At 49.0% G+C, this 15,280-nt stretch overlaps 1 protein-coding gene across 8 annotated transcripts in view; it reads right to left on the bottom strand.

The window, feature by feature from the left end:
* Positions 1-416: 416 nt before the first annotated feature.
* TBX4 (T-box transcription factor 4) overlaps positions 417-15,280 on the bottom strand; it is a 151,836-nt gene continuing 136,972 nt past the window's right edge. For all 8 annotated transcript variants that reach the window (XM_075904729.2, XM_075904730.2, XM_075904736.2 and 5 more), the window contains 3 exons: positions 6,696-6,784; positions 5,482-5,723; positions 417-2,811 (listed from right to left, as the gene is read on the bottom strand). In XM_075904729.2, the coding sequence (XP_075760844.2) occupies positions 2,186-2,811; positions 5,482-5,723; positions 6,696-6,784 (957 nt within the window). In that variant the 3' untranslated portion in view covers positions 417-2,185. The remainder of the gene's footprint in view (positions 2,812-5,481; positions 5,724-6,695; positions 6,785-15,280) is intronic.

Below are 15,280 nucleotides of genomic sequence, written 5' to 3'. Positions count from 1 at the left end.
ACTCAGTGTCACTTTGAGAAATGAAAATATGCCCTTCGGCCTATACCCAGTGACTCTGGTCCCTGCCCCCTCTCCTTATGCCTTGGGATGTTGCTTCTAATTATAAATGCCATTTAAACACAGAAAGGCACACAGTTTTGGTGCGTTCATTTTCCTTCTCCCCCTCAGTTTTGACGCATAGGCTATCGCTATCAACTCTTTGTTCCTAGAGCTTGAGTGTCTCCATTTAAACAAAAAAACAACAAAACCCTTGAAACAGACATTTAAAATATTACTGTCTGTGAGCTGGTAAAAGGGTCAAACGTGCAGCCTAGGAAAGAGTAAGATTTATATTGCGACAGAGGGAAAGATCAGATATCCAATGACTCATCACAGCACATTTTATACTCATCATTGAAATGCACCCAGAGACAGTTGATAGTAATAAAATGGCTTTATGTTCTGATATGTAAAATAAAATGTCCATGCTATGTAACAAAACATTTAAAAATTCCACACCACCTGCATCGTATGTGGTTCCATCTGTATTATATGTCTTTTGTCTGACCAATTCTTAGGTTTTTTTAACAGCAAATGTGTAATTAAAAAAAAATCTTAAATAGATGTCTTTCCACAAAAAAAACACCTTGCAACATTCATTTTTATTAAGTATTTCATTTGTAAAAAGCAAAGCTGAATTGGACAGGTGGCCTGCATTTGTGATATATATATTTATATATATATATATATAAATAGCTATTCAGCATGCAAAAATTGTAGTGATTTCCCAAATCTGATTACAAAATTCACACATACTGTCTGTTGAATGGGGTATATATGAATACCCTGGCCAAAAATAACCTTCACTTCAGTGCCCTCATGTTTGTCTAGCTTAAACATCTTATTTATCAGTCTCTTGTCATTGGAATGGATTCAGCAAAGCACAGAAGTTACTTTTTTTTTACCTCCTTCTACTCATTGATTGTTTAGGAAACGGGAAAAAATGATTCAAAGATAACTTCTGTATTCTAATTGAACCAAACTCCCACTATTATATCTGTGTATCTGCTGTATAGTAACAGCTGCACAGGACTGGAGACCCAATGTGTTCAATATTCAGAGAGGAAGATGCAATTCCTGCCCAACAAAACCATTCAGTTGAAATCAGTGGGAGTTTTGTTTAATAAGGAATGCAGAATTCCCTCCCCCCCCCAAGTGTCCATTTCTCATAATGGGTGTTTTTTTGGTTGGCTGGATAAATTCTTGCAAGCATTTGATCCACTGAAGGGGGTGACCTTCCATTTGACACCTGAAAGTTATTCCACAGTAAAAACATTAGCAACAAATATATTGGTAACAGTTTTTCCCACCTCCATTGAAATTTTTGTCCCTTGCAAAATCTGACAAGCAGGAATTTAATTTAAAAAGATGTAAAGGTGCATGCGTGTTGGCGGAATTGTTCACTGTCTCCACTACTGTGAAAACAACTTTCAGTGTGCTGTAAAGAAAATGAGTATGTAAGGGCTTTTAACACTGTGAAATCGTGTCCCCGAAGGGAAATGATGGACACCCAATTTCTAGTCATTTAAATTTTAAAAAGGGACTGGACAAATCTCAAGCCACTCTACTGCAAGGAATCAGTATGGTGCAGTGGATAGGGGAGATGAAACTGGAAGAGGAAGGTTCTGTTCCTAGTTCTGCAGTTGGCTTCTTGTATAATCAGTGAAGTGACTTTCCCTGTTTTGCTTATTCTTTACTGAGGATAGAAAATGAAACCAACCTACAGAAAAGAGCTGTGACCGTTGCTGACCTTGGACCTAACCAATGGTTTTGTCTTTAATCGTTATGGCTCTATGACTTTGCGACCCACACCAAGTAAGGCTCCATGGATGAGTATCTGCTGCTTTAAACAAAGGAAAAGAAGCAGCCACATCACATTTTAGTCATGTGGATGGTTTTAAGGGACCAGGAGGACTGACCTAATTTAGAAGAGATTGGTGAATCCAGGCCATTGATCCAAGAGTTTGAACAGAATTGTTATTTCCATTGACTTGTGCGTGTGTAAAGAGAGACACTCCTCAGACACACAACCCCCTTCAGAAATGTACATTTGTGTAGGTTTCACTGAAGTGCAAGTTACCCACAGGTATTAACAGTGAAGGAGCATTGTTCAGGAGCAGTGAAACTAGCTGGTTAGAGAGCAGACTCATCCATCAGTCCAGTTTTCCACAGTCCCCATTCCCGAATGGTAGGGTAACGAAGATTCCCTCGAGAGGGAAAAGCTTTGTGAGTAGAGGAATTCATTTGCAGGGTTCAAGTGCGGAGATGGGGGCTTCCTCTCGCAAACAGGTGGGTGCACTCTTTCCCTGGGGAAGGATGAAGACGGAACTCGCTCCCGGACCTGAGACTGTGACAGTTGATTGTATACACTGAAGGGGCTGTTCCCTGGAGGTTGTGAGCTTTGGCTTGTGATAGAGGGGAGTCTTGGCATCATGGTGGTGGTAGTAAAATGAGCCGGGAAAGGCTGGTAAGGCACAGTTTCCATTGTCTGAACGCTGTAGCTGGTGTAAGGTGCAACCGAAGTCCACATATTGCAGCTCAGCGGGGGCGGGGGAGGAGGCGGCAAGTCATCGACCGTTGAGACACCTGCGATTTCGGCTCCAGAACCTGAGTACATACAAGCTTCCCTTGGTGTCACCTCGCTGCAATAGGAAGGGCTTAACATTTGCTGGTCGTAAGGAGGTGGCGAACGAAAATAATGCTCTTCTCCTACAGAAGAGGAGGCTTCCAAATAGGAGCGTTTGCAGGGCAGGTCTAAATGGCGAGCACTTTCTGCAAACGAAGAAATAAGCATTTAGAGCACTGGGAAGGAACCTACAGCCCTGGGGCTGGATCCGGCCCTCAGCTTGCCTGGATCTGGCCCCTGAAACGCAGGGCTCCCCCAGCATCGAGGCGCTGGCACTCCAGCCCCATGGAGGAGGCCGTAGGGCTGGAGCACCAGCAACCTATCTCCTGCCCAGACCCGCCACTCCCAGCCCACTTCCCTGCAGCTCTCTCCCACACTGAACCCCTCATTTCTAGCTCCACCCCAGAATCTGGGGGGCCCACCAAATCTACTAACCCAGCCCCCCTTCCAGGCCCTGGTGTGTGAGGGGAATGTGGGGAGTGTCTTTTTGCTTTACAGTCTGGGGCCATGTCAGTGAGATTTGGGGTGTGGTTGCTTCTCATTTTTTGTGTGTCCGCTAACTGATTTTTTTGTGAGTCCCCCTAAAAAAGGTTCCTCGCTCCTAATTTAGGGAAAGTCTTACAAGATACCAGCATTTAACATAACATTGTCAAGCCGTCAAAAAGCTTCCAAAGCATGTGAATCTGACATTGCATTGTTATTCGGGCTAATCCAATTAAGCTACTTCCTTTTGACAAACAATATTTAATAGCAACTACTAATGTTTCTCTAATCCAATCAGCCTTCAAGCATTTTTGGGCCACCACTTAAATAAGTGACTTGGGCTACTCCTGTTAGAGCCAGAGATTACTTTTCATCCATCCAGATAACAGAGGGCCAGGACTCTTGACAAATTCAAGAAGTCTTTTAAAATGTCTTATCGCAACCTTTCTTCCTGTCCTCACAAAAATTACTCTACATTTACCAGCTATTCATGTCACAGGCTGCAGAAATATTTCAAGATAAAGCCAAGGGGAGTGCTCTGGTAAGGATTTCTGCTATGTGCTGGAAAACCAGTCTCCTTTCAATGGACTTTGAGTGCGGTGTATGTTGCTGACCAGCATTCTGTCATGAGCAGTGCTGTCTGTTTCAATGAGAGTGTTCACACACCCCTCAGTGTGAGTAAAGATGTAGAGTTGCGTATCTAGTGTATCATAATAGTTGTTTCTAGAATCTCCTGTCTTATAAAATTGGTGCTCTTCACTGAAAACATCATGGCTGTGTCTAGACTGGCAAGTTTTTCCAGAAAATCAGCCGCTTTTGTGGAAAATCTTGCCAGCTATCTACACTGGCTGCTTGAATTTCCACAAGAACACTGACGATCTCATGTAAGATTGTCAGTGCTTCTTGCGGAAATACTATGCTACTCCCGTTCAGGCAAAAGTCCTTTTGCGCAAAGCTTTTGCGCAAAAGGGCCAGTGTAGACAGCTCAGGTTTGTTTTGCGCAAAAAAGCCCTGATCACGAAAATGGCGATCGGGGCTTTTTTGCGCAAAAGTGCGTCTAGATTGGCACGGATGCTTTTCCATAAAAAGTGCTTTTGCAGAAAAGCATCCGTGCCAATCCAGACGCTCTTTTCCGCAAATGCTTTTAACGGAAAACTTTTCCCTTAAAAGCATTTGTGGAAAATCATGCCAGTCTAGATGCAGCCTTAAAGTTCATAGACAAATGGCAACTTGATGCACAGATTTAGAGTACAAATAATTTTGCTTGTATCTTTGATCTTAGATTATTTAATTACTGGCATTTCCTACAGTAAAAAAAGTTGCAGAATAATGTTGATATAAAAAATATCAACTTCCCTTAATGTTGTTCTCTCAGGACCTGATTCTACTGGGGCCTATGAAACCTGGCAAACCACTGAGCATTCATAACCTGCACTGAAGGCAAAAGGTGCAGAGCACCTCGAGGGCTTGTGCTCAAATACTATCCAATCAGAAGTGCCTCCAGTACTTTGCAGTAGACTTGCATGGTTCTCCTGGCCCCGGAGAGACGAGGAGAGGTATGAGGTATCAAAGAATCTACTACAGCGTTTTGTATTAGGGATGTAAAAAGTAGTTGATTAGTCGACTACCCGATAAGCCTAGGCTTATCGGGTAGTTGAGTCAACTACTCCCATTCCCTCCCCCTTGCTGCCTCTATGTCAGAGGCAGCAAGGAGGGGAAGAAGCAGCCAGTGCTGGGGGGAGCCATCTACCAGAGGCAACAGTGTGGGTGGGAGGCTCCTCTGGCAGCAGCAGAAAGTTGGGACCCCCCGTGTACAAGAGCTGCTGTGGCAAAGTAGCCCCTGTCCGCAGGGGGTCCCAACTCCCCACTGGGACGCACCGCGGACAGGGGCTGAAGCCTCTCTTTGCAGCCAGCCCCTCTCCATGGCCAGCCCCTGGCTGCCGTGAACAGAAGCTGCTCCACAGCAGCCACTGTTTGTGGGGGATCCCAGCTCCCCACTGGGCCTATTGCAGACAAGGGCTACTGGACCTGGTGTGAGCTGGGACTGAGCAAGCCCAGCTCAGTCCCTACTTACCCCAGGTCCAGGAGCTACCCCTACTGCAGCCCTTCAGTTTAAATGTAGTAGGAGCCAGGCTGCCTGCGTGCCTGGCTCTGACTGCATTTAAGCCGCAGAGCCGCAGCAGTGGTAGCTCCTTCTGAGCACCTTCCCTTATCCACTAATCATGTCGTCGATACGAACTGTATCAACTACACGATTACCCAGTTACCCTCCTTTAACATCCTCCTTTTGTATATGGAAGAAAGTCCATTTGCCATCTGTAAATGGCTGTTACCTCTTCTTTTCAGGCAGTGATAAAAGAGCCCTGAATCTCGCTGTGCTGTGAAGGAGTTGAGTGGTAGATCTTGAGCGTCCGAAGCAGCAAACTGCATGTGAGCCCCGTTCTCGTACTGATAATGCTGAAGGGTCTGGTGATTCCCATGGAGTGGGTTGACATCTGACTTTGCTGAGAGCTGGCCATGCGTGGAGACCAACCTTTGCCTCATGATGCTTTTGGAAATCACTGGATATTCTTTGCTGCAGGAGAGGAAAGTTATTTCCTAGTCAGATAATCAGACCTTGCAGGACAGACTCTGGTTACGTTAGGGTTCCTGTAGCCAAGGATTATCACTTAAAAAAAAATGAACTAAGTCTCACAACCACCGGGGGGTGGTAGGTGACTATTCTGTCAACTTAGTCACGGCTGGAGCCCCAGCAGGGTTGAGACTTGCACAAATGCCAATTGGTGTCCAAGCTAGGCTTTGAACCAGAGAGATTCTTGCTCCCAACCACAAGCCCACGTTTGCTCTCCCACAGCCCTGCTACCACAGACCTTCAGACGCTTTTCTCGTGACTTGGTTGAAGAAAATTGTTGATGTGTGCAACCCAGCATAATTTGACTAGGGTGAGGGGTCTGGGGTGGGGCTGAGGATGACAGCTTTGGGGCGCAGGAGGGGTTCCAGCTTTGCAGGGGAGGGGCAGGAGGGGCTTACCTTGAGCAGCTCCCGTCAGTGGTGCAGTGGGATGCTGAGGCAGTTTTCCTGCTTCTCCTGGCACCACAGACCATGCTGCCCCCAGACGCAGCCAGCAGCAGGTTCCCAGCCTAGGGGAGTGCGGAGCTAGTGCTCAGGACAGGGGCAGTGCACGGAGCCCGGTGCGCTTCTCCCCTCCCCCCACTTCTAGGAGCTGGGCCTCCTGCTGGCGCTTCTGGGGCACAGCTTAGTCTGTGGTGCCAGGACAGGCAGGGAGCTGCCTTAGCACCCCCACTGCTCACCTGATCCCCCTGCAGCAACAAGACCCGGTGCCTGACATTCTATGGCCCAGTACTGGGTTGCGACCCCTAGTTTGAAATCCCCAGCCAGATCGTACTGGCTTGGAACATGCACGCGCCCACACTCCAGAAGCAGATACATACGCACGGCATCAAAGGCCTCTGCCTGCAAATGGTAGAACTGATGTTAGAACTAAATGCAGTATCGCTGCCCTCTCATTGCTCTTGTCTAGCCTCACCTTTGCAGCCGTGCCACGCGCAAATCGCTGTCGTCACTTCCCCTGAATCCCTTGGCAAACGGATTGTTTTCGATTTTCAGCTGGGTTATCTTTACAAGAATGAAACAAAACCAGAGTCAATTAACAGCGTATCAGACCCACATGTCTGATTGTGGGACTAGGTCTGTAGATCTCCAAAGAGGCTTTTTGACGTGTCTCATCCAGGGGCAGCCACAGTCTGTGAGTCCTCTAAAGACGCTCCGTTAGGTGCATGTTTGCTAAGGTGAAAGTTGGGTCTGCAATGTAAAGTTTGGCTTTAAGGCTGAACTTGCCCAAAAGGCCTTTATGTTGTTTTCCAGGGTTGAAGGCAGGAGTTTTAGGCTTCATCTATGGTTGAGGTAAGAGCACAGTTAGCAGCCAGGAGTGCTGGAACCCTTTTTATAGTGGGGGTGCTGTCAGGCATTGACCCAAACAGTAAATCCTGTCTATAATGGAAACCACTTCAAGTTGGGTTGCTGCAGCCCCCCAGCGCACGCCCCTAGTTAGCAAATGAACCCAAAGTTAGTGTTCTCATTATTAAAAATGTGGCCAAAAGCAAAGTTTTTCAGAACAGAGACCTAAGTGGATATCCTTCCTCCCACCCCCTTTTTAACCATGTTCCCCTACCCTGAGCTGCAGCCACTTTCCTTACAGATGAGAATGGCACAGAGGAGATACTGTTACCCAGAAATAGGCCAGCCTTCTCCAGCGACTCAGGCTATGTCTTCCCTTACTGGAGCATGAACACTCTGGTGATCGAGCTTCCAGGGTTTGATTTAGTGGGTCTAGTAAAGACCAACTAAATTGAATTGTGAGGGTGCCCCCATCAGCACTACAAGGAGTAAGGGAAGTTGATGGGAACACTTTTCCCATCAACCTCCCAGTATGGAGACAAGTGCCAAGCTCGGCTTAAGGTACAGTGACTCCAGCTACGTTACTTACGTAAACTGAAAGTAAACTGAGGCTGTTCCATTCACAAAAGCAGCTTATGCCCCCCAGTATTGCACTGGCAGCAAAGCAACAATTCCACCTGAATTATAAATGACCGTAATCGGGATTTGCCAAAAGTATTCGTGGGATCATGCCTTTGATGGAAAAAATGGGGCCATCTTCTGAGCCATTCAACCCAGAATAACTCTATGGCCGTCCTTGGGTTTACACCATTGGAGCTGAGAGCAGCATCTGACACTGAGTCTGTGTTACTTGGGAAAGCGGGACTTACGGTACATTTGCTCAGGAAAACAAAAAACCCCAAAACCTCAGAGTCTATGTCAGCTGATTTGGCCTCCCTCTGTTAGAGCTAAAACTAATAGTGTACAGGTTGGACCCCCCTGGTGCAGCCCTCTTAGGAAGTGACTGGTCCCAAATGAGGGGAGTTGCCAGACCCAAGGAGGTCCCTGTCCTCATGGCCCATGCTGCCCCTGAACTAGGGCTCAAGCCCAGCCCCACTGCTGCTGGGCTCCAGCCCCAGCCCCCTGCCGCCTGCCCAGCTGGGGCTCCCCGGACCAAAGCTCTCTAGCTACCACTAGCCCCACTGCTGCCAGGGCCAGAGCTCCTCGGCCAGCCCTGCTACTGCCCAGCCACTGGGACCAGATCTCCCCTCCGCGCCGCTCACCCCACCTGAGATGGGGCTCCCGGCTGAGTCCCCAGCCCCCTCTTCCATACTCCTGCCCCACCACCAGACGTCCCTGTTCCAGGGATGTATGGTCCTGCTGGCCCACGGATGTTGCTGGACCAAAGAGGCCCAGTTTAGGGCGGTACAACCTGTAGATGTTCTGGTGTGGGCTGATTTCTGAGACCCAGGCAGGGAAGGGTTCAGAGGCTAGGAGCTAGCCCAAGCTCAGACATCTATACAGCTATTGCGAGCGTGAATCGGTTGATCTGCCACAATGTTTGTGGGTTTTTTTTAATTTTCCCCATTATCTGAGCAGAGAGTGTATCCCAAAGTCATCTGGCAGTCACTTGCATGCCAGTCCCATAACTGGTTCCAGAAACAATAAAACTCCTTATACGCCACATGGCTAGCAGCTTTGTGTGTGCATGCACACAGCCAGCAAAGCACACAACCGATGCCTCGAATGGGTAAGAGCTTTTAATAATTTTCCTACTGATCTGAAGCAGCCCCTGGGGCCCTGCCACTCAAACCCTGTTGGTTAATACCAATGTTAAATGGTTCTGATGGGGTGGATGTGTGTTTTTAAAAACTGAAAACCCATCCACATAAACCCAGTCTGCCGCTTCCGAGTCAATGGCAAAACGCCCAGTGATTTCAATAGGCGTAAGGTAGCACTCACAATGTCATCTCAGGGTTTATTGCGCCATCCCAGAGCTCAGAAGCTCCTCTCTTGTGGTTCATATGTAACGAGATACCAAGGAAATAAAAATATCTAAGAAATATAGACTGAATGCTAAACAACCGTGAATTACAAGGCTATAAAGCTTTCATCAGGGATGTCCTCACTCACATTAGGACTTGCCGTTCACACTTGCTAGTTGGTCTCTCTGTTTCCTCTCCTTCCCTGCCCCCACATGGACACTTGAATCTTATCAGGGCTTTTCTCACACTCCTTTAAGTTTTCTGCTTAAAAACTTAGTCATGTGCTTGGCTTCTCTGGATGACTTTCCTCTTTTGTAATAAAGTTTAGTCACCTCCAAGCTTCTCCACAATTCCATCAGCTGCCTAAATTTCTGTGTCCGTTTTCTCTCTCCACCCGTGCTCTAATGTTCACTTGGTTCTCTGGCTTTAACACGCACTTTGGTTCTTCCAGCTGTTCCCCCGGATAGCCTTCCGAGGGGACCACCTCTAAAAAGTAATCACATTTCTTAAGCCACACCGTTCTTGTGCCTGATCCCCACATTTTTGCTGTTGGTTAACATTTTCAGCTCTACTGAAATCGTTTGTTAAGGATGTGGCGTGCCTGAAGCAGAACCAAGTCAGACTGCATGTTACAGCATCACTACTGTCTACTGTTCTGCTTGTCACACCCTGTGAGGGGCTACTGTGGTGGAATCTTCATGATTCATTCTGATGGAAGGCAACAACCTTTCAAAAATAATATTCTAAGGTTACTCAACCTGCCTAGCTTCATTGCTCATAGAATCATGGGGTTGGAAGAGGCCTCAGGGGGTCATCGAGTTCAACCCCCTGCTCAAAGCAGGACCAACCCCAGCCAAGGCTTTGTCAAGCTGGGATTTAAAAACCTCTAGGGATGGAAATTTCACCACCTCCCCAGGTAACCAATCCAGTGCTTCACCACCCTCCCAGCTCCTCCAAAAATCTATGCTCTTCTGCTGCTTCTCTTGCACTGAAAACTGATATTTTATTCTGTATTGGAATACTGATTCAGTAGCGCTGGTGACTGGAAGTAGGGTTGCATCTGTTCCCAAAGGGAACATACACACACACACACCCTTTACCCCCAAGTCTGAAATACCATAGCTAGACAGATGGCCCTCGATTAATGTGCTCTTACAAGCATAACACCCAACCACTTCTCCCAATGCGTTTGATTGCAAATGAAAAATATGAATAATTTCCATACTATTGATGGGGCAAAGAGAACATACACACATGCCATGACCCTAAATTCCAGCCTCTACTACCATGTTCTCTGTCTGTGATATGGGGCAGAATGCATGTAGCCAGCTCCCGCCCTCCCTTGCCCGCTGGTGGCTAGTTGTGGATTTTTTGGCATGACCCTGCACCCTCCAGCATTTGGCACTTTCATGTAGTTTCCAAAAATGTTGCTTCAGTTAGCATCTGCGCTTTCAATTAATGTTTTTTTTTAAATTCCTTTTCAAACAGAATTATAATAAAATATAATAAAACATACGATATACAATATAATAAAAATACAAATTAGAAAATTATAGAAATTATTAAATTATTGTAAAAAGCAGATAAAAGAGCTTCTCTCCTGCCTCATAATGGATTGGCTGGTATTTGTAATCCAAGAAGGGACATGTCAATACGCAAACGTAGCCAGCATCAGATGCTGCTTTCAACAGCTGTCAGAATCTTCTCTCTGCAGACTGTAAACCGAGCCCAACTTTGATGTTCTTTGCTCCATTTTGGGTGGAGCCAGGGTGCTCTTTTTCCCTGCTTTGGTTCAAGAGTAGATTCTGCAGTAGCCTACCAGTCATCTGAGGAACCACCAGACGCATGGGACCAGGCCTACTTCCCCTACCATCGTGCAGCCACACAAGCCTTACTTTAATTTTGGTCATGCTGCTGGAACATGCAGCCTGACTTGGTTCTGCTTCAGCCAGCCATTTTTAACATTGCCCTTGTGGCAGCAGAAGTAACATTTGCCAGTTATTTGAGACTGCTTTTAGGTCAAGATGCAAAGGGGGATACAAATATTTTATTTTTGGGTGAAATTTTCCTCCGCCTCAGCACGTAGGGTGAAATACAGGTGCCGCTTATTTTGATGGGATTATTGCCGCTGACTTCAACAGAGCCAGAGTTTTATCTCTACTTGCATCTGCCCCAAAAGGGAAGATTGGGGCAAATATACAGGAAAACTCAACTGGCTTAACCTGGGTGTGTGAGAGGTGCTGGGCATTTTACCCACTGTTATTGCTCATTTCATCTTCATATTAAACTGTGAAACCAAGTTCTCAGTTCTCCTTCCGAGATGCTGCCGCTATGAATAAATGTATGTCTGGCTAGCTCAGTATTTCTTAAGCCAAGGTGTTTGGCAGTTGTCTGAAAACAGACCTGATGCGCCATTCCTGTGGTTCTGTGGTTTTCATTCTCTATGCTGGAAAGGCCGGTTTTCTAAAGAAGAGCTTAGTCGTTAGCACCGCGAGGGGGGGATTTGCTCAAGGCCACACAGGGAGCCCAGGGCAGCGCCGAGATGAGATCACCAGAGTGGCTGGCTCCTAGCCCTCTAGAGCGTGCTGCTGGGCTGCAGACCTGTGCTACCGAGACGCTGCGGGTCATCAGGTTAAAAGTGAAGCAGTGCCAGATGGCTCTAGATGCCTTTAGGTGGGCACTTGGAGTCAGGGTCGTCCTGCGTGGGGGGGCAGCGACTCCTTGAGGGCCGGAGCTGGGGGGGAGGCGGCAGGCCCAGCCACAGAGTTTGTGGGGCCCAAGGCAGCACACTGACTGCGGCTGTGCGGCTCCCAGCCAGGGCAGGGAGCAAGCAGCTGGGCGGGCACCAGCTGGTGTAGCGTCCAAAAGATGCTAGGCCCAAGGCAACCGCCTTGCTCGCCTTGCCCTAAGGCCAGGCCTGGAAGGCAGGAGGAGGGTAGGGAGGTCGGTGGGGGGCAGGGAGACTGAGTGGCACGGTTGGTTGGAGCTGCGGGCCAACAGGTGGAGGGGCAGAGACACTGGGGCTGGGAGATTGGGTCTGCCAGGGCTGGGAGGCGGAGCGAGGGAGGGGCAGGGCAGTGGGTCTGCCAGGGCTGGGAGGCGGAGTGGGGAAGAGAGGGATTTAGTGGGGAGGGTCCAGGGGGAAGGAGGCCACGGGAGCCAGTGCTTCCCACAGCCGGTGGTGGCCCTAGGCATATGCAGCATAGGGCACTACTAAATCTGGAGCGTCACTGGTGTCCCCAATTGAGCGGTGCCTTTCACAGCTGCATATGCTCCATGCGCCTAAGGAGGGCCCTGCATGGGGGCCATTTGTTTGACTCACGTCACATGACATTTCAGAAGCGGCGCTAACAAAGCTCTTGTCAATGGCATGGACAGCGAGGGTCAGATTTTCAAACGTGCTCTGCTCCCGTTCAGGCCCCCCACGAAAGGGCTCAGCGCCCCGCAGCTGCCATAATTCTCCATTTCACAGCTGGGAGCAGAGCGTGAGCTCTTTTGGAAATCAGGCCCCAGAAGCCCCTGGGCTCTTTTCCTAACAGTAGTGGTGTATCCTGATGAATTTACCTCCAGCTCCAGCGCCGTGTTGCATGCTGTGCGTCGGGTCCCGCACCCAGCAGCGGTGGCATGTCCGCTACATCGCGAGTACAAAGCTCCTGAAGCCCATAGGGCTGCTTCAGGATGAAAGGCCCTATTGATGTGAAACGTTCTGCGCAGCTAGGGTGTGTCTAGACTACATGCCTCCTTCGACGGAGGCATGTAGATTAGCCAGATCGGAAGAGGGAAATGAAGCCGCGATTAAAATAATCGCGGCTTCATTTAAATTTAAATGGCTGCCCCGATCTGCCGATCAGCTGTTTGTCGGCAGATCGGGGGAGTCTGGACGCGATGCCCCGACAAAGAAGCCTTTCTTCATCGACACAGGTAAGCCTCGTGAAACCAGGCTTACCTGTGCCGATGAAGAAAGGCTTCTTTGTCGGGGCATCGCGTCCAGACTCCCCCGATCTGCCGACAAACAGCTGATCGGCAGATCGGGGCAGCCATTTAAATTTAAATGAAGCCGCGATTATTTTAATCGCGGCTTCATTTCCCTCTTCCGATCTGGCTAATCTACATGCCTCCGTCGAAGGAGGCATGTAGTCTAGACACACCCCTAGGGAACAAGCCCTGTCTGATTAACCAGGTTTGGGCTGTTGGTCACTTTACATGCATAATCACACATTGGCCACTAGCCAGTCAGGCAGGGGTGGGGAACCTTTTTTGGGTCCGGGGCTGTTGCCCCACAGAAAAATCAGTTGGGGGTGGCACAAAAGAGGCAACCCCCCAATAAAACAACTCACTGACATGGCCCCTGACCGAGAAGCCGAAAGACACTCCCCACGTTCCCTTTGCACACCAGAACATAGGGGGGCCCTGGTTAGTAGATTCTGTGCTCCCTAAGCGCTCGGGGGAAGGGGGGGGAGGCTGCCAAGAAGCAGGACTGGAGTGTGAGGGGTTGGCTGGTATGGGAGGCTGGTAGAGTGCAGGAACAGGCTGGAGGTGGGAAGGCTGGACGGGAGGTAGGGTGCAGGAGCTTAGTGGGCGTGGGGGTGCCGCAGGGCTGCAGCACCAGCTCCCTGATGCTGCAGGGGAGCCCTGAGCCTTGGGGGCTGAATCCAGGCAAGCTGGGAGCCAGATTTGGCCCATGAGCCATACCCCTGCAGTAGGGCAAGTACACAAAAGTGTTTGCCAGTATAGAGGAGCACATCAGCTGGGGAGACACGTGACCCACGCTCCATGATCCCACCCCATCCCAGCCTCGGCTCCCTATGTTCTTCTTAGCTCCTTCCTACCTCTCCCATGTTGCCTGGGGGAGGGAGGGCTTAGGGTGGTATGGCAGCCAGACGAGAAAGGAGCAGAACTCCTACCCCTGCATGAAGCTGTCGTGTCTGCAGAGGTGCAACGTACCCAAGTAGAAATACTTTGTTACACTACTCAAGTACATTTTTTCGGTATTTGTACTCGAGTAATTTATTTTTGTGATACATTTTTGACTTTTGCTCAAGTAGTTTTTTTAGAAAACATTGTACGGTTCACTCCACTCCCATTCCCGGCGCACTTAGTTGCTCACTACTTTCGGCACCCCACTGACAGTTGCGCAAGCCAGCACTCTGATTTGCTAGAGCCCAGTCGCATGCACAGAGCATCCAATTGTTATGCAGTGACTTTAAAAAAAGCCAAACCAATCAACAAGCAGCCTGGCCCGGCCAGTGAAGAAGCCCTTTAATAGCCACAGCAACACCTTTTCATTCAAAACCAGTATCTATGTGGGATGGGGAGCCCCGAGCCTTGCGGGCCGGATCCAGCATATTGGGGAGAAGCGCGGTGCCACGTGCTGCTGCTCACCCTCCTCCCGGCTGGGGGAATGTGATGCTGGAAACCGCTCGTAGGAGGGTTTCCCTGCTGCTCCCATTGGCCAGATTTCAGCCAATGGGAGCAGTGGGGAGTGTGGAACTAGGTAAGTGGCCCCCCCCCGCCTTCATGGCCAACCCTGTACCCCCATACCTCCCAATGTCCCCCCTTTCGCCCAGTTCTCCCAGCCCCCGTCCCCTTCTGCACCCTCCCACCTTTCCAGACATCCTACCCACAGCCCACTCCTGCACCTCCCTCCTGGCCAGACCTCCACTCCCAGCCCACTCCAGCCCCTACCTCCCATCAAGACCCCTCCCTATCCCACTCCCACACATCTATGACCACTGGCATCCCAAAAGAGTTAATCGGGTTAGTGGGAAGCCCTGAAGCTTGGTCGTCCCTGCCTCCCCTACCCTCCTTTCCCCACAGTGGGGCTGGAGTGACAGGAGAGTGAGGTATCTTGGGGGCCACATCAGTGGGGGTTTGGGTTTTTTTGGGGGGGGGGTTGCCTCTCAATGGTGTGGCCTCCAACTGATTTTTCTGTAGCTCAGTGGCTCCCAACACAAATACTGGTGATAATTCAGATGGTTAATCATAGATTTCCATAGGATGTCTACTTTTTACTTCTGGATACTTGAGTACAATTCAGATGCAATACTTGTTTTCTTTTACTGAAGTAGTTTTCCAGACGGATACTTTGACATTTACTTAATTACATTTTTTTTCACCGTAGCAGTACTTTTACTCAAGAAACTTTTTGGGGGTACTTTTTCCACCGCTGCCTCTATGGGTGGTGCTAGGAGTTCTGCCCCTTTTCCTGCTGTAAGGGGCAGTGGGAAAAGAAGCAGAACTCGGAGCCCTG

The sequence above is a fragment of the Pelodiscus sinensis genome, chromosome 21 (genome assembly GCF_052426305.1).
Source record: "Pelodiscus sinensis isolate ZL-2025 chromosome 21, ASM5242630v1, whole genome shotgun sequence".
Lineage (NCBI taxonomy): Eukaryota > Metazoa > Chordata > Testudines > Trionychidae > Pelodiscus > Pelodiscus sinensis.
The sequence above is the reverse complement of the archived record's forward strand: the minus strand, read 5'-3'. Positions and strand labels throughout refer to the sequence as shown.